The sequence below is a fragment of the Plectropomus leopardus genome, chromosome 19, assembly GCF_026936395.1.
Source record: "Plectropomus leopardus strain MGB_pleo_1.0 chromosome 19, ASM2693639v1, whole genome shotgun sequence".
Classification (NCBI taxonomy): domain Eukaryota; kingdom Metazoa; phylum Chordata; class Actinopteri; order Perciformes; family Serranidae; genus Plectropomus; species Plectropomus leopardus.
In genome coordinates, this window is record NC_142194.1 from 22,263,373 (window position 1) to 22,283,301 (window position 19,929).

At 39.2% G+C, this 19,929-nt stretch overlaps 2 protein-coding genes across 2 annotated transcripts; both read right to left on the reverse strand.

Moving 5' to 3' along the window:
* Nucleotides 1-826: 826 nt before the first annotated feature.
* josd1 (Josephin domain containing 1) lies at nt 827-10,320 on the reverse strand. The gene is made up of 5 exons (XM_042507713.2): nt 10,144-10,320; nt 6,990-7,771; nt 6,772-6,900; nt 4,541-4,735; nt 827-3,442 (listed from the first exon to the last, which is right to left on the reverse strand). Exons 2-5 carry the CDS (start codon nt 7,352-7,354, stop codon nt 3,343-3,345), a joined length of 789 nt encoding a protein of 262 aa, XP_042363647.1. The 5' UTR covers nt 7,355-7,771; nt 10,144-10,320; the 3' UTR covers nt 827-3,342.
* A 2,429-nt stretch (nt 10,321-12,749) lies between these two features.
* Nucleotides 12,750-19,895, reverse strand: LOC121958641 (uncharacterized). Its single transcript, XM_088070482.1, has 8 exons — nt 19,655-19,895; nt 19,285-19,341; nt 18,115-18,192; nt 16,215-16,265; nt 16,033-16,083; nt 15,893-15,943; nt 15,643-15,684; nt 12,750-13,730 (listed from the first exon to the last, which is right to left on the reverse strand). Exons 3-8 carry the CDS (start codon nt 18,182-18,184, stop codon nt 13,228-13,230), a joined length of 768 nt encoding a protein of 255 aa, XP_087926608.1. The 5' UTR covers nt 18,185-18,192; nt 19,285-19,341; nt 19,655-19,895; the 3' UTR covers nt 12,750-13,227.
* Between the last annotated feature and the right edge of the window lie 34 nt (nt 19,896-19,929).

The window sequence follows — 19,929 nt, forward strand, 5'->3', positions numbered from 1 at the left end:
AACCAGGCAGAGAAAATCCACATTCTGCTTTGTAATTTACAGAGCCCCTGAATGGTGATATATTATTGTAACCTTGTGCGCACAAATCATTATCTTGTGACAATATTAACTACTCACACACGGTTAACTTGTGCAAACACGTTATTTTTTGTGCTATCTTGTGACAAATTATTATCATGCGAAACAAGTTAATTAATCTATGGGAACAAGTTCATTAATCTGTGGGAACAAATTATTATCACAGGGAAAAAGTTAATTATCTTGTGGGAACAAGTTAATATCACGGGGAACAAGTTCATTATCTTGTGGGAACAAGTTGTTATCTTGTAAGAACAAAATAATAACTTGTGGGAACAAGTTATTAATTTGCATTAGTTAATTATCTTATGGGATCATGCTATTATCACAGGAAACAAGGTAACTATCTTAGGAGGACAAAACAACTAGTGGGAACAAGTTCTTGTTTGTTTGCACACACATAAATTGTCTTGTAATCACAGATTATTGTCATGGGGATCAAGTTAATTAATTTGTGGGAACAAGTTATTATCTTGTGCAAACCAGTTAATTATTGTATAAGTACAAGTTAGCCTATAATCTCCTGCACACAAGATAAATTATTAAATTAATTAATTAAGTTAATTCATTTGTGGGAACAAGTTATTGTCCAAGGGAACAAGTCATTTTCTTGTGTGCAAGTTAACTAGTGCACACATGGTAATTTACTTGTGTGGACAAAATAAAAAAATATCACCTTTCAGGACTTTAGGAGCTCTGCAGCAATGATAATGTCATGCAAATAATGACCCATTTAACACACGTACACTGTAGCTTATACATAAAGTGCCATTATAAGCATTTTATTTCTATGCAAAAAAAAAAAAAAAAATACAGTGACAATCAGGATTCCTTATGCTGAAAGGGCTGAATGGATTGTCATGGCAAAAAAAAAACAACAAAAGTTGAATGTTTCTGTGAGACACAAGTCATGACGTGATTGGGTCCAAAACTTTCAGCAAATTAATGACAACCTCTCTGAAGTTTCGATGCAGGTTTACTTAGATATAATATCACTTTGGGCTGGAATCAAAGAGTGTCATTCCAAAAAAATAAGACATGCACCAATGAAAAAAAAACACACGATCTTTATAAAATCAAACACTTGAAAATAACGTAAAGCCCTTGGCTGCAAAAGTGAAAACATAACATCTGATGAGCTTCTCCTCTATTTTTACGATAAATCGGCGCTTTGGAATAAATCTCCTGAAATGGCATCAAACTGCACAGCCCCTCGTAATCTTTCAGCGCAACAAATAGATTTTTTTTTTTAAATGTAAACAAGTTAAGGCCAATATTGTCATTAAGAGACAATATGTGTAGTATTAACAGTTTCTATTAAGCTGATTTGAAAGCTACAAAATCTCTCGTAAGGCTCATGTCATAATAGTCGACCACAACACCTCTGACCGGACATTTGTCGCTAAATCAACTTTCACTTTTCTTCCTACATTTTCTACATTGCTCTCTACTCAGGCACACTGTGCTCCGCCTCCACTCTTTCTCAAACTTCCTTTTGCGCAACCAACCACCTAACCTCTCCTCAGACTGAGCTATCACACATTAGAGACCCCTGCTGATTGTATATGACCTGATGGGACGATCTGTGACGTCCTCTCTGAGCTGTGTTTGGCAGGTTTGACATAATCTGTTATGGAGGAGGACGAGGCCTGCATCAGCTAGTGTGCTACAGAGGGCTGCTGTGGTGGTGGCGACCAATGCGGCGCCAAAGGAAAATGAAACAAAACAGTGAATAAGCATTGTCCCTTGTGGCATCTTTTAACCACTGTGCAAGAAATGGTTGTGGCTCTAACTGAACTAATTAAAACTGGGTGTTTGAACTTAGAAGCTAGTGTGACAGTTGCCTAAAAAAAATAAGTTTACTGAATTTGAGAAGAAAAGTTTTGAGGTAATTCTGTAATACTTCAACTTGTCTTTTCAAATTCAGTCAACTTAAAAATTTAAGGCAGTCCAGACATTCTTTTTTTTTTTAAGCTAAAACGTTAGTGTAACTAAAAGAAATTGAGTGCCATGGACTAATACGACAATATTTCTTTATATTGATTTGATGATTTTTAACAATAAATTCAATCTAAACTCAAAGATCTCTTATTCGCTTGTTCTGGAGCTTTTGAGCTTAACATACAATGCTATTCAGCTTGTTTTGTCTGTCTAACAGATAGATATTCAGTTTTCTACGATAAATTAGAGTTCTTGGCATATTTGTTATGATGTGGTGAAAAGCTCCAGAACAGGCTGGATAGTTGAACTTCTTGTTTTGGCGGACTGCTTTTTCCAAAGTCAAAAAAATTAACTGTCGTGTATGGCCAATTTCTGTAACATTTTAAAATTTGATCTCATAAATAATTTAGACAACAAGTTTTCTTATCATCCTAGTTTGTTAAATATTTCATCACGATACAGTATAGTTGTGTTGAGAGATGACAACTGTTAATATTGCATTATTCACTTGATGAGAAGCACTCCATCACTTGAAAGTAACCATTTGAACAATTACAGAAAACGGGCTGAATGATGCTGTTACAGAAATGGAGGCAAACCTCCACTAGAGGGAGTGCTTGGCCTGGCTGTTGCATTGCTCTGTTGCATATAAAACGGTTGTGTCGGCACAGCCTTGGTGCAGTCCAAGGTCAGACTGCGCCAGAGGTGTTTGGGATGAAATACAAAGTTGGCAACGTGATAAATCATTTTTTTTTGACCTGTGATGTATGAAAAACGGGCCAAGAGGAGGAGTGAGATGGAGTCAGACTGAGGCCAGAAAGGGCACGCTTTGGTGAAAGTGAAAGACGGAGGATACAGACAGAGCGAGACATTCACGAAAAACACAGAGACACATCAGTGAACATCATGACTGAAAGCAGGGACGAGGGAGGCAGCAGATAAACACAGCGTTTTCGTAAAGCCTGAACTCCGCGACTTTGGAAACTCGAACAGTAAAAAGAAAACGGATCAAAACTGACATTGAAAAATAGTCAATATATATAAAAACAAGAATAGCAGAAACAGAATAATAACTTTTCATAACTGTGTTGTGAGTAAAGGACTGTGATTCTCCCTGTTAAGTGTTTGCTTCCTTCATTGCTCTGCGTCCTCTCACGTAAAGAGTCCAGCAATGGCTGTGTAAACAAAACCCAGTAAAGGGGGGAAAATACATCTGCGGGTGTGCATCCATTTGATTGGCTGTGCACGACTTTACTTCCTCTCCCGTTCCTCCTGTGATTGGCCCGTTGGCCTGGTCGAAGCTGCGATCGGCTGGTTTCACCATTAGCTGTCAGACCGCCATGTTTGGTGCGCTTCTACTTCCTCTGAGACGACCAACAAGAGTTCACAGTTCTTCCCTCGTAGCTGCTGGCGGAGAAACTTCCTGGAGTTTGCAAAATAGGAAAGTTACTATGATGACAAGCATGAAGACCAAGAGTTTTATATCAATTTTTATAAAAACCCAACAACACACAGAGTCACAATTCAAAGAGTAGACCTGCTTTTGAGCTGCAAGTTCTCTTTTTGGCCACTGAGGGGCAGCAAAAACACAGCATTAACATACAATCCCCAGAGTTTACACACATGGAAAGTCATGGAAGAAATTTCATAACTTTTTCATGACTTTTAAAGGACCCAAAGGACGTATTTTTTTGTTGCCCAACGTTTATCAAAGATATATTATTCAAACATAATTTCAGTGTCCGATATGATGTGTTTAAGGACCATCAGAAATGTAAAAATCGAACAATTATCTCTGTTTTTACAGTTTCTGGCTATGATAAGCAGTGTTATTTTGGTGACTTTTAAAGAACCTGTTTAATCAAAAAATAAAAATAAATCACCCACAATTTTCCAGTTTTCTATAAAATTTGCCAAACATTAATAAATAAATAAAAAATTGCTGAACCTGCCAGTTAAAAAAAGGAAATATGTTTAGTTTTGAAGAAGAATTTGTTACTTTTACTCAGGGATATTCAACTTGCTTTGCTTGGGGGCCAGTTGCAGCATCCACATACATGTTTCCAAGATTTTAGGATGTTTCTTGGATTTCAGAACATTTCTAGAATTTTAGGATGTTTCCAGGATTTTAGGAAATTTCTAGGAGTTGACAATTATGACATTTATTTAGGAGCTGTAATGATTTGTGCTGCAGTGTTAAAGTACTGTAAATGCAAACTCAACACTTGCAGCTTCTTCACAGTAAAAAACACTTTCAGCTGTGAACAAATCCAAGGCTTTTACTTTGAAACAGGTGCAGAGAGTGTTAATTAAGTCACGGATTTTAGTACCCGAATTAATGTAAAGTTTCACAGCAATCTGGCCGATAATTGAAAAAAATCAGTCTCGCTCTGGACAAAAGTGTTAAACATACAGACCAACACCATGATCAGATCGCCACTCTGCTGCTAAAACAACTCAAACAGATGAATACACTGCAATGCACTATTCTAAATAAACATACACATGCCGTCCCTCCCACCTGAGTTCATCCACGTTGCCGATGGGTTGCGGGCTGCGCAGCTTAGAGTCCAGATTGTAGTAGACTCCGCCCACCTCTCTGACTCCAATCCAGTGCTGTCGTTTAAGCGGCAGCCGCAGAGGCCCCCAGCGCAGGTTGGATGGCACGTTCAGAATGAAGCCCGTCACATTGGACAGCTCGATGCTGCCGACATCCCTGAAGGAAGAGAGCAATTTATTATGGCAGGAAATGTTGTCTATATGTAATGTTGAGTGTTTTGAGGGCTTTTGCAATTCTTTAATCCCAGGAACAATAAACTTGCGTTGCTTGAGGCCCATTTTTGCAAAATGACAGGAGACCAGGGGACAGGTGCATCAGCCCCATACATGTTTCTTGGATTTTTGGACATTTTTAAGACTTTAGGACATTTCAAAGATTTTAGGGCATTTGTTGGATTTTAGGATGTTTCTCAGTGTTCAGGACCTTTGTAGGATTTTAGGTTGTTTCTTGGACTTTAGGACATTTCTAGGATTTTGGGTTGTTTCTCGTATTTTAGATCATTTCTAGGATTTTAGGATGATTATCGGACTCAACGATGTTTCTATAAATTAAGGGTGATTGTCAGATTTTAGGACATTTCTAGGAGTTTCACTGCTTTATTCTGTCATATATAAGCAGTCTAAACCTTTGCATCACTGTTGACCATTTTTTTTAGCACACTTGTATGTTTAAAATAAGTTTTATACACTTTATGATATCAAAATGACCTTAATCTGGAAACCCGTTTGTGTGTTATCATGAGGTCGCTCTGTGTTTGGGTACATTGCCAGTGATAGTGATTATTCTAGTTTCCCAAAAGGATGTGAATGCAATACCAGGAGAATTATTCAAACAGTCCTAGGTCAAAAGCTAGATGACAAACATACCAATACTGAGTATTTAGAATGATGTAAAGGCTCTAATTACAGTTTAATCACCAATGTGTTTTATCAAAAAGCAGCAGAGAGCTGTTTTTTTCCCATGGCTATGATTTTGTTCTTGCTTAGCCTGAAACAGAGAAAATATGGCTTTTCTGATAACATTATCTTTTACTGATAAAGGAGAGTCTGTGGCTGCTGTTGTTGTCAACAGTCATGCAAGTCTGTTAATGAGGGAGGCAGGAATGCTGATAAAAGTGTCTCTTAGACTTTGCCAACTGATGGAGCAGCTGACTAATCACAGAGATCATTCAGGACCTGCTGATTAGGAGGCCGGGGTGCAGAGGAGGACACAGAGCCTTTTAACAACATTTATGTGTTATGTTGTTACACTTTAGGATTGAAAGAAATACGTTGCCCAAAAAACACCATGTGTAAATCAGTCAAGTACAGTGAACTTGTGAAGAAAAGTTAACATTCCTCCCCTGTCGCCACAGAAAAAGGCTATCATATTGACGAACCGACTGTTTGGGGATCACGTCAAGCAACAACAAAACTACATAAAAACATCTGTTTCTAAACTCTCACACAACTCATCTAGTATAAACCAGTACTTCCCAAACACGTGCATTTTCATTTTTGTTAAACATGTTCCCAACTAATCATAAATCATTATGTTTGACATTTTCCACGCTGGCAAACTGAAAAGGTTTTCTTCACTAACTCAAGATAACACAGCATGAATTAAAGATTTTAGAACATTTCTACTATTTTAGGACATTTCGAGAATTTCAGGAAGTTTCTGGGATTTTAGGACATTTGTAAGATTTTAGGACATTACTCAAATTTTAGGACCTGTCTAGGATTTTAGGATGTTTCAAGGATTTTTTGACATTTCTAGGATTTCAGGACATTTCACAAGGATTTTTGTTAAACAATTTTATTTTGATGCTGTTCATGCACTCTGGCATCTTCTGTATACTTTAAGTACAAAAACAATAGCTGATGTAAATGACTTTATTTCTATTGTGAATTAGAAAATGGTCGGGGGCCAGATTTGGCCCATAGGCTGTACGCCGAGTATCACTGTCCTACAAACTGGACCTTTGAATGCTCAGATGTCAAAAATATATACTGTATACTTGTCTACCTGACTCTCATAATGACTATTTAGGGAAACAATGTGGACAGTGGTAACAAAAAAAAATACTGCAGGTACAACAGAAACAGAAATTGATGTGAACAAGAAAATCTAAAACATAAATGAAACCACTATTGTCCTTTAACTACCTTATACTTTTTTATATAGTGCAAGAATAAAGACAACAGAAATACCTTCTTTTATCCCACCAAACTGCCTCAAACCCTCGGGTCTGCAGCGCTGCCATAATGACGTTTACATCATAGTTCCCATTTCCCAGCATGCTCTTCTTGTGAGGCGTCACCAGAGTGCTGGGAGAAAGCCTGCAACGAGTCGATAATAAGAGATTATTCACAACATTTCATGCACACAGGCTAAATATTCATATAGACAAGTGAGCCAGCTGTCCCACCTCTGGTATATCTCCTGCAAGGTGTCCCTACTGAAGGCCGTCCCGTCCTGGAAGACGTTGTTGAGCGCGTGCAGGGCGCACAGCTCCCGCCGCTGCTTCTCGTGATAAATGGCTGGAGGTGTCAGAGATGGTTGAGGAGGCAGAGGGGGGATGAGGGAGGAAGAGGAGGATGAGAGATCCTGCTGCTGCTGAGAGTCTGTGGGATCCCTGCACCTCCTCTCGTCCGCTCCCACCACCACCTCCCCTCCTCCTCCTCCACCACTTCCTTTCTGCTTGCTGACCTTCCAGCGCATGCAGCCCAGCTCCTGCAGGCCGCCTCGCCCCTTCCCCTTCCACTCGCTGGCTGGATACGGAGCGCTCCCCATCCCTGGACGTTCACCACCACCGCCACCACCACCTCTGCCGCCGCCGCCACCTCCTCCAGCTCCACCACTACCTCCACAACTGCAGGACGCTACATCTGCATCATGGCAACCTCTCAGATGCTTGGATATGGGATATCCCTGCTCTCTCAAAAGAGTGGATGTGGAGAAAGTGTCAACAAGGAGGGGGTAAAAAAAAAAAAAATTGGAACTCAAGGTGTCAGCGAACAAAGATGCTCCCAAATGAAAGATCACTCGCCCAACAACACCACAGCGGTGTCGTCAGTCAAACTGTTTCCACTTCCTCCATCTTCTGAGTGAGTCAACAACTCTTTCCATTCAGTCAACAAACCTATAGCTTTGCAGTTCTTTCCATCACAAGCCGGCCGACCATGAAGCACTGGAACGGGGATTTGATGACTGAAAAAGAAAACAGAATGAGAAATTCTATTTTAATTTATGATTTAGTCATTTTAAATAAATAGAAATCCACCACCAAGTAAGCAACGTGCAAAAAGACATCTTAAAATTACTTAAAGGTCCCATATAATGCTTATTTTCAGGTTTATACTTTTATTTTGCGTTTCTACTATAACATGTTTTCCTGCTTTAATGTTTGAAAAACACTTGATTTTTCTCATGCTGCCTGCCTAACTCTGTCTGAAACGCTCCGTTTTGGTAGCTGTCTCTTTAAGCTACCCCTCCTAAAAAAGCCCAGTCTACTATGATTGGTCTGTGATTCTGGGCCTTCAACATCTGCGCTCTCAGTGTGCCAGGCATTGACGCCAATTTTCATAGTGGCAAAACAGTAGTACTGCAATTTCCAGAGTCTGTCCTGTGATTCCATGGAACCCAAAAAGAGTTTTTCCGATTGACTTTCATGGCAAAAGAGACTGCTATAAATCAGTGTATACATTTTTTGAAGCATCACAACCCCTGCTTGAGATTAAATAATTGTATCCCCATTCAAGTTAGTGGAGCGCTGAACCTGAAATCAGCCACTTGGCCAGTCTTTGCTGTGCTTGGCAGCTGTAAGTCTCTAGTGTGCTTGATCTATGGGCCCAATCATGTGGATGCAGCGCCGATCATTCGTATAGTTTCATACTGCGTAAACAGAGGCGGTTCTAGCACATTTGGTGCCATTGGCACCCTACTGCGTTACCTTATAATGAACACAAATTTAATGACACACATTCATCAAACAAGCTGTAATATAACCTTTCACATGAAAAACATATTTTTAAAAAAACTGCTTCAACATTCTTTTACTATATGTAATATCGTAATACACTCTCTAATATCTGTTTTGTATTTCCGTGAAAGCATCAACAAAGTTCTCCTTTGAACATCTGTATTTATCCACATTCCTCACTAAAAAACACATTTTTACAAGATTGTTATAATTTGCCTTTGTCCAATACTCATTTTTACTGAATAGAGCCTGACTGCATCACAATGTAACTCAATGTTACCTCGGTCTGCTGGTAGGTCCACATGCTGCTGACAGTTAACGTTAACTAGCTCCACCCTGGCTGGTTATGCCATGACTTTGTTGCTTTTTCCATGTTCTTTCCTTTCACATACACTTGTCTGTTGTCCACTTGACTCAACTATAGCTATGACGTTACCCATCAAAGTTTATAATGCGCATTGCTAGGTCAGCATGTTAACATGCACAGTTAAGTCAAACTACTGTCTTTTTTATTTCTCTGCTTTCTTCCACGGATTTATGCTGATAGACTTCTGCATTAAAGCACGGCAAGGAGACAATGAAGTATGCGCAGGACGCCCAGGCCATCTCAAGTCTCTTTGAGGCGTATACAGAGTAGTTCGATGACCAACCACATTATCCGGGTGTGTTCTTCTGACATCAAGAAATGCGATTTTGTATGATTTCAATCAGACCAACATATTCACATGCATTTAAAAGTCCAGTTTTACTCAGACTAACATGATAACTGGACTTCTTCTAACACTGTGTAAACGTACTGACTGTGAGGACTGAGAACTTTTTTGCCTTGGCGTAATTTTACCTCCCCTTTGTGATGGCGGTCACCTGTATCGCCTATGGCAAGCATCACCACTGCACATATGTTGATCTTTTTTAGTTTAATGTGCCACTGAGCAACTTCCTCAGGAATAAACGAGGCCCTGTCTTTAATGCTGCAAGTCTCAGATCCACGGTTTAAAACAGCCGACATAGTATTTTGTGACATCACAAATTTACGGTAGTCCTGATGACTCGTTTGAAGGCACAGTTTTTTGAATTCAGGCTGTGTGCATTTCTCTGTGGACTGATTGTTTTGAGACTTTCACGGTTTTTGTGTAGCCCCCTTACCTGCTTTACATCAAAGAAGAAATCTCCCTTTTTACAGTATAGGACCTTTAATGTGAACAGCAGCCAAACAACACTTTAAAGCAACGCTGAATGTGTTGCTGGTGGTGATATACAGCTCAGGTGACATTATATGTTGCTCCCATCCCCTCCTGGTCAGCAGAGCCCAAAATGAGCAGAAGGTAAACATTTCCAGGAGCTTGGTGTGGATAGAGGAAGCAGCCTGTTCAGTAAGCTAGCAGCCCGAACAACACCAGACACACACATTAGAGAGCTTACACTCCACTAAAGGGGTGTTTCACTCTGAAAACATACATATCCAGATGTAATTAATCCACGATAGTAAGAGGTATCTGGCGATAATCTTGAGTCTGCTCTACGTGACTCCTGTGTCTACAGCAAACACAACGCTTCCTTTACGTCTTTATAACTTCGTTTTCTCTCAGCGAACACTTACCTGGCCGCTTCACACGCACGAGGACGATCATAAACCGGTGTAAAAACTGAATATAGTCCCTCCTGTGTCCCTCAAGGGTCCTTAGTTCTTTGTCTTAGCCAGTTTTTCCCCTGGATCTCTCTCTTTCTCTCTCTCGCTGTCTCTCTCTCTCGCTCTCTGTCCGTGCAGACTCGGGCATGCGCAGTAGCGTCTCTCTGGCTCCATGTTGCTGTCACCGCCTGCGTCAGTGCGCACACACACAGAGGAGCGCTCCCTCCCCGGAGACTGCCAAACGCCGGAGTTTACACTTCATTCTCACTACTTAATAGTGAGCATGTTTAAAAATAAGTAAATAAATGCAGTAGTGATGTACAAGTCATTTTAAAAAAAAAATTTCTAGGGCGAAGTCAGGTAATGTGGGACACTTTTTGTTAAGATTACCAAGAAAACCAAACCTCTGCAGATTACCTAAAGAGTCACTTTTATAACTTGTAATGGTTCTCTGTTATAGTTCTATGCAAAAATATGTTGTTAAGTAGAGGTCCACAGATTATCGGCCTGGCTGATAACTGGGGCAGATTTTGCCATTTATCTTTATTGGCAAAATAACAAACAGTCCCTTAGTTTATTGTTTTGGTTTTGCGTTGCAATTTTACAGGATGGAACCAGGTCAATGTTTTACATCTCTCAAGTAAGCCTCAAGTCTTTGCACTCAAGTCCCAGGTTAAGTCCTAAATCAAGGCTGACAAGTCCCAAGACCAGTTCCAAGCCCTTAACTTTGAGTTTCGAGTCATAATATGCTCTTTACCAAATGCAATGCCATTTTAACCATTTTATTGGCAGATGCAACTTTTTGTGTCACATTGTTCCAATAAAACAGACCAAAAAAAGACCATCAACAATATCATTATTTAAAGCATACCCTGGTAGCAGTTTTTGAGTTCCCCATCATGTCCACTGTGTGTGAATCTATTGTTTCCTGTGAATCCCTTGTGCATAGCGTGCATTTTTAGATTTGACCAGACACTTAAACTACTGTATGAAGAAGAAATGAAAGTGGTACATAGAAAGGCCATCGCTGAAGAAATATCCGCCACAAATACTGAAAAATTGGGTTTGATAGAATTAAAGTCTTAACAGATGTGATTCATAAATGTTGACACATACTGACACGACTTAGCTGTAAATACAAAATCTTTTCACTTTATAAAGTTGTTGTGGTAAGCGCTTTAGCAAACAGTCCCCTAAACATCCAGCAGACACAATAGCATTAATTTTGGCCACTTAATGAACATAAATCAAATATTGCAGGGGCGGAGCCAGACATCATAAACATTTGGGGCTCAGCTCAAACCTGAATAGGTCCAGGGTCATGCTCCACCAAGGATAGTTTTTCCCATTTATGGCAGCTATATGCACTATTTTCAAGCCATTTCTGATCTTTGCCTAAAAATCCATACATAATTTGGGGAAAACATGATGGCAGTCAGAGGGCTATGTCTATTTTGACTGTCATCATTCTTAAACCCTGAAATATGCTGAGGACGACTTTGCACTTCTGCAACCTAAAAAGAGGCAAAAATTGTTGTAAAAAATGTTGACATGTTGGCATAACATGGGTCGGGGTGGAATTTTATGTAAAGACCATCACTCATTTTTTTAAACCTATTTTTGTTTTACGATGCCAGAGTAAAGTTTGCAAATGACTGTTTAGCTGACAAATCTGCAAAAATTTGAATCCATCCCATAGTGTTTTCGGCAGCAGGTCCTCAATACTCTGAATTGAATATTAAGCCTATAGAAGAACACTTATATCAGATACAGGGTTCCCATACATTTAAAAATTTAAAAACTTTTCCAAGACTTTTTAATAATACAAAAATGCTTTTCTTGCCCCACTTGAATGGCATTTCTTAAAAAAAAAAATCTATTCAAACATAATTCCAGGTATCTGGCAGATACATAGAAATTCCATGACTTTTCCCAAACCTTCCATGGTTTTTTAGAAAGTCAATGACTTTTCCAGGCCATGAAAATGTGATTGTGAAATTCCATGGCTTTTTTCAGATTTTCGATGACCATGGGAACCCTAGATTAATTTGGTTATTAACATAGATTAAGACATTTTAAGAAAACATTTGGGGCTGGGGCCCCTGAAGCCACCCTCTGCTCTGCCCCTGCAATATTCACTCTCCTTTGGCTTGTTTAAGTCCCCAGCAACTGACAGCTATCTGGTTCTTTAGCTGCTAATTTTTGTACTTTTCTTGTTATTTTTAGGTTAAAGTTTCTATTTTGTAATCCTCTGCAAATCTTTGAGCCATTTCTTGTTAAACTGCTTGTCGCCCTTGCATGTTAAAAAAAAGCACTTCAAGTCATTTCCTTGTGTGTGTGTGTGTGTGTGTGTGTGTGTGTGTTTTTTAAATTTTAAGGTTGTTTGGTTTGTTTGTTTTTTAACTTTTTACTCATTTCCTCTTTCATTGCTCATTGCCTTCTTCCCTTTATAATGAAAGAAATCAAGCCAATTTGCCCAGGTACAAAGGGTTAAGTTATTGTTAATATGCTGGTCTAAATGCTGATTCAACAGGCTCTGGAGAAAGCACAGAATACATTGAACATTACTGCTGAACTTGAGTCCCACTGTGACTTCAGTTTATTTTCCCCGATCATCTTTAAAGTTTGATATCTCCCATAAATTATGAAAGAGAGGAGAGGGCCAAACACCACAGCAGAGAGAGAAAAAACACGAGGCGAAGGCCTACACGAAAGACATTGAAGAATTACAACACATCAAAATAGGAAAATTAAGTGTGTGTGGGCATAAAAACTAACCAAAAGCATCTGCGGCATGTTGAAAACCAAAAGCCGGCCAGCGGTAGTAAATTCATTTGGACAGTGGTGAACCAGCAGAGTGACGGAAATACCTCAGGCACAGAATCACCCTCACACTTAAAGTCAAAATTGCATGTTTAACACTTGAATGAATCCTGCTCTTTTATTTTTTCACTGCTCTATCTCACACTCACACACACACACACACACACACACACACACACACACACACACACACACACACACACACACACACACACACCATCTCTCAGTCTCTTAGTGTCCCAGTTTTGCAGCCAGTGCAGAGCTCATGTCAGCCAGCAGCTCCTCCTTCATGCGCTCCTCCCTCCGCTGCATCTCGTGGACAAAATGCCCCCTCAGCGTCTTCATCTCCATCACACGTCCCGCCAGCTGCCTGCGCGTCACACTCTGTGCCTCCGGGCAGTCCGGCCTGTTGTCCAACAGCTCCGGCCTCTGCTCGCACACAGACAGAGCCCTCCTCAGACCCCCGGAGTCCAGCAGCTGATCCAAAGAACGCCTTCGACCCAGACAGTCAGCATGAGTGAACACTGGGATGATGTGACCCGCAACGCTGTCACCAAACAGCTCCAGGGTGGCTTGGATCGCCTGAGCCGCGTCCTGATCCACACAAAGAACCACAAAGTAAACAAATTGTTTCCCCGATAGTGTGCGGCTTAGTACCCGTGTGAACCCGACTCTGATACAGACTGACTGGGTACAGCAGGGCTCCTGCAGCTTATGGCAAGGTAGATTTAAGACTTTTTAAGACTTAAAAAAAAATAATCTCAAAATCTTTCTTTTTCTACTAACCAAAATTGAAGAAGGAAAATGTTAATTTGCGCAAATGTTTTATTATAACATAAAAAATGCTATTTTTTTGTCCAGTAAGAGAGTTAGATTATCTATGTCAAATGTTGGAAAGAACAACCCTTTTTGGAGTTCAACACATGGAAAATGATGAACATTTTATATCATCATAAAAGCTTCTATTTGGTTTACCAACAGCTGGAAATATCTTGGCATTTTTGGCATTTGTTTTTGTGTTTCTCCCTCTGCATGTAAGATTCCACTGCTTGGATTCCCATCATAAGTTTATGAAAAGGAATTTAATATATTATTTAACAACAACAACAAAAAGAATGTCACCAATTATTTTGAGATCTTACATTGCAACATCAAAAAAAGATACATAAAGTCCTACTTTCTATGTCTGAGCATTTTTTAAGATTTTTGAAAGATTGATTTAAGTCTATTTAATACCATTTTAAGCCTTATTTTTAGATGAATGAACCCAATGCCTCTCAAGACTATTTAAGGATCCACGGGAATGCTGGGATACAGAGTCAGGGATCCTTTCATCGACAAATAAGTTGCAACATGCCCTTCATCTATTCCAATTTTCTCGAAAAACCCACCAATGACCGAGGTCTTCTCTCTCCAAATGTAATTGAGTTTATAGGCCACCATTAATCACTTGTTTTCATGACCACACATGCTTCTTCCCAACTTACACAAACATATTTGCCACTACACTCACCACAACTGGCGAGAGGCTCGCTCTCGAGCCCACCCTCCACATCTGCTTGTGGATCATTTGAGGAGACTCAGGGCTGTTGGCCAATGGGCACAGGTGAAGTTAGGTGCACATAATCAGCTAATTATATATATATTATATATGTTATTTTGTGTCTCTTTGAGATTTTTTATGTTTTTTCCATCTTCAGTTGGTGTTGTTTTGCTTATTTTTATGCCTTATTATTATTAGGCGTTATTTTATGCCTCTTTGTATTCATTTGCGTCTCTTTGAAGTCATTTGACTCCATTCCTGGTTGTAGTTGTAGCCTCATCCATGCTACATACACAGAAAAAAGTATAAAAATATATACAACATATTTACATTTGAAGAGAATGTAAACAATAAAAAAGGCAATAAATTGAAAATGAAACCAGAATTGTCCTCCTTGTTAAATTCCACAGATGTTAACTAAAAAAATGTTTTAATGATGTTAACCCCCAAACTGGAAACATCCCCAGTTGTCACTTCTCAAATCTGGTCACCTTGTGCTAACTGGCTAACTAGCATCATGCTGGTCTTCCTGTTTTCCTTTTTGAATCACGATTACAGACAATGCCGTCTGCTGGTATGGAGATTTAATTCCTCTCACGCAGATGCAGAGCGTACATGCTGGCTGGCCATTGGTTGCAGTCTTTGCAGCATGATTATATGCAACTTGGCTTTTGTAGCTGCTAGTTCTTCGATGTCGCTTTGGTGTGTCTGGGCTTTTACAATGAATGCACTCCTTCACATTAAAGCTGTGTATGTAGACTTTTTTAAGTAGCCTGTTTGAAGAACGATGAATCGCGTAACATGTAGATACATAACATGTTAAAACAGGATCGTTGTGGAACTCAAAATTTTAACTGCCTTGGTATAAGTCGATTGACAGCATATGATAATTTCTATAACTGTGAATAAGAAACCAAAATATATCAGTTTTCATCAATTTCCTTATATGGAGTTATGACTTTTGGTTTTGGTGTGCCTCCCCTAGACTTTCAGTGGCCTCCCTGTATAAAACATTTCTGGGGGTGCCACTGTCACCAGAACAAACAAGGATAAAGCAGAAAATCCCCAAAATGCATTAAAAGAAATAAACAAGGTCAACTAACCTGTGATGACAGCAACCAGCCACTGAAGCTTGGAGGAAGATGCTGATGGAACAGCAGATGATAAATCAGCTCCTTGATTATAAGCCTATAATTATTATGTAGCTCAATTGCTAAAATAGCCCCACTCTGTTCAGATACTAAATTGCTGTCATGTGTACTGAGTTTGTGAACTTCTTCTGACCTGTTAACCTTCACTTAAAAAGTCAATTTGAAGCAATGAAGAACAAACACATATGCGGACAGCACTCACCTGCAAAAAAGCGCCAAATTGCAGCCAGCCATTTACACAGGCTCTTTATTACTGAAACATAAATCAAAGAAGTTAGCTTATGACTTTTTCTGAATCCATAGGTGAAACATTTTTGTTTCAGGAATTTGTTTATTTCGTACCACGAAGGGTTCCCACCAGGCGGCTCACCCAGCTCCAAAGAGCTGACAGACCTGAGGCAGAACACACATTAATATTGTGGTGATTGTATTTCATCACGGTAGTCTTGTGCACTGTCAGTTAAAATCAGACCGTGAAAGGGAGAACAAAGTAACCTCTGATGTTTCTCTCTGACTGAACTCACCAGTTACAGAGCAGAAAAGACGAATCGGCCATCGGATCAGAGCTGGGAGTGTTGCAGGGGAAACAAAAAAGTAGCAGGGGTCATCATTGATTAGTTGGTTGTTTTGTAGGATTTGCTGACCATTAGAGAAATACAAAGCTGCTTTATCCTTTAGAGACTTGGGTTTCTGATCAGTAAACAAATGTGCACAGGTCTGTTGTGCAAACCCAATGCCAGAAAAAGTTTGGGGGCTGTGCAAAACATAAATAAAAACTGCATGCAATGGTTTGCAAATCATTTTGAGCTATATTTAAATTAATACAGTACAGAGGCAAGATATTTAGTGTTCAAAATGATTAACTCATTCGTTTTTTGTAAATATACACTCATCCTCAGCATGTTTACCTCTGTGTGACATCTCCGTTTCTTTCATCAACACTCAGTAAGTGTTTGGGAACTGAAGAAACTAATTGCTGAAGTTTTGAAAGTGAAATTCTTTCGCTCCACACATGTTCAGTGGAAGACTGGTCTGGACTGCAGACAGGTCAGTCTAGTAGCTGCACTCTTTTACTTTGAAGCCACGTTGTTGGAAGACATGCAAAATGCGTCTCAATGTCTTGCTAGAATAAGCAGGGACGTCCCTGAGAAAGACGTCATCTGGATGGCAGCATATGTTGCTCCAAAACCTGTGTATACCTTTCAGCATTCATGGTGCCTTTACAGATGTGACGTTACCCATGATGCCACAGGCACAAACATTTCATCACAGATGCTGGCTTTGGACTTTAGAATGGTAACATTCTGGATGGTCCTTTTTACTCTTTAGCTCGAGGACACACCGTCTATGATTTCCAATAAAAATTTGAAATGTGGACTCTTCAGACCACAGCACACTTTTACACTTTGTATCAGTGCATCTCAGATGAGCTTGGGCTCAGAAAAGTCGGTGGTGTTTCTGGATGATTTTGATATATGGCTTTCACTTTGTGATGAACTGTGTTTACTGATAATGGACTTCCAAAGTGTTCCTGAGCCAATTTAGTGATATCCTTTATACAGTCATGTTGGTTATTTATCCAGCGCAGCCTGAGGGGTCAAAGGTCACCTGCATCCGATTTTGGTTTTCAGCCTTACCCCCTTCAGAGATATCTCCATGTTTTCTGAATCTTTCCATGATAGTATGGATTGCAGATGGTGAAATTGGTAGATTCCTTGCAACTATGCTTTGAAAAACTTTGTTCTTTAACTGTTGGACTGTTTGTCCACACAGTTTTTCACAAAGTGGTGAGAATTGCATTGTTCTTGCTGGTGAACAGCTGAGCCTTTCAAAGATGCGTCTTTCTAACCCAGTCATCACACTTTAAGCTTTTAACCCATTTACCTGTGAAATGTTCCAAACTGGTGTTTTTGAACAATAAGTAACTTCCCCAGTTTTTTTGTGGCTCTTGTCCCAACGTTTTAGGAACGTGCTAGTGGCCTTTTTTTCATAATGAGTGTATATTTACATATAAACAATAAAGGTTATCACTCTAAGCACTAAATGTCTTGTCTTTGTACTGCATTCAATTAAATGTAAGCCATTACATTCTGTTTTTAATAAAGTTTTACATAGTGTCCCAACCTTTTTGGAACTGGAGTTGTAAATCAGTCTTCTCTATACTTGCGGGTTGAGGGTCACCCTCTTTAGTTAGCTACCATAAACCCTTGATAAAATCATCAGGGATGTCTGATCACATCAAAGCCATTTTTGATTAGTTTAAGCAAGTTTAATCTGTTTTAAATTCCCTGTGCACTCTATCTCCAGGACTTACTATCTCTGAGGGGAGCAGGTCAGTCAATCAGAGGGACAAATGCTTTTATGTCAGGGAAACTTCCTGTTTTTCTAAATTAGTATGAATGTGTGTCTCATTGAGTGACTTACTCTGTGAGAATCTGTAGAGGATATACCCCACCACAGTAAAAGCTCCCATCTGGACGCTGTTGGTGTTCATCCACCAGCCTAAACAGAGAGGTGACAGAGGAAAGCATGACATTAGAATTACACACAGCAGTGGTACTTCTACTTCACAAATGGCAAATATTGTAACATTCATTTTAAAGTTTATACATATAGGCTGACATCGCAGTCTCTTAGTCTGGGACTGTTTTGACAACAGGAAATTTAAGCACAGTTTTAAATATGATACAGTTCACAGCTGCTATGGAGGACTGCAAATATTACAATATAGTAGTAATTCATTATTAACTTATTGTGCAATAAAATAGACATTAATAACTTTGTTTGTAAATTAATCTATGAATCCATAAAATAATAGACTAAACCACCAATTAATTTATTAGTTGATGTTTTAATGCACATTTGCATGAGGACAAGGAAAAAGCAAATGGGAAAGGAAATTGCCTTTGAAAATGCCTGATTAAAATCTATATTCTTAATTCAGTTTGTGAATCCAGTTATGTTTTTTAAATTGCATTTTTAAATACTTTTTAAAATGTATTTATTTAGCTAAATTTCGGGTAATTTTCTTGCAACATAACTTGTAGCTTCCCCATATTTTTTGAGAGAAATAGAACCAATATTGCTCAGGTTTCAATTGCACATTTTTTTTATTAATTAATTGCTTCACTCCCATTTTTGTGAAACTAGTGGTCCTCCATAAGATACTATTTTGTTTCAAACTGATTATTTTTGTAAAACTACATTCAACATTGCTGAGATCATGGCTGAGACGGCTAGGGTTTCATTTCTTGTTACATTTGTTACATTGTTGTTACATTTCTCTGAACTGTTAAATAACACACGCTTGATTGCTTAGTTTTATTTTGAAAGAGTAACCCGGAAATCAAAGACTTTCATGCTAACTCGACTCGATTAATTATGCGTTATAGCATGGATCTATTAGTGTTATAGACGACGTTTTTGCAACCACTAAATCATATTATTATACCAAGACGATTAAAAAGACGATTAAGTAAGTTCAAGTTAAAACACAACAATACTCTGTACTTTATAGTGTAGCTCGGACATATTTGTGTCTTGTCTTTGAAGATAATTATTTTCTGATGACTTTTGTTTTGTATTTTGTCTCACCTTTTCAGCTTTTGACGGACTTTCAGCGAGAATATGTGACAGCACTTCCGCTCAGAACTGTCAATATAAAAGCCATAAAAGTTCAACTCCGCCCAAGTTTTACAACTCAAATTAAAACGAGGAACAATACCAGGAGCAAATCTGTCATTACAGCAACAGTTAACTGCCTAAATATTACTTTAACATATGTCAAAACCGACATAAAGAAACTGCATAATCAGTCAGTTGTATCATAACATGTAGCAGTTTTTAAGACAGGGTGAACCAAAGCAAAAACTTCCACAATAAAACTCAACACATAGAATACAGTGTAGCTAAAAATCTATTTAAACTCTTAGCTATGGCAAACATGTTCCCAAAGCCCCATTACCTGCCGTGTAGTCAGATAATCCTCCCAAACAAAGCCATCTACTCTCCGTCTATCCAAACCTGATGCAGCTCTCACGAGGTCAAAGTTATGTGTGATCTGTTCTTCCTGCTGTTGTGCAGAAGCATTTGCCTGTGCACGCCTGCCCCCAACACTGATCTCACTTTGTTGTACTGAGTGGTAAAACAACACAGTGAGAAGGTCCAGGTATGCTGATAATGCTGCTGAGGTCTTACTTTGGATCGACACGCCTTTTTTGTTTCGCTACAAGAGGAACT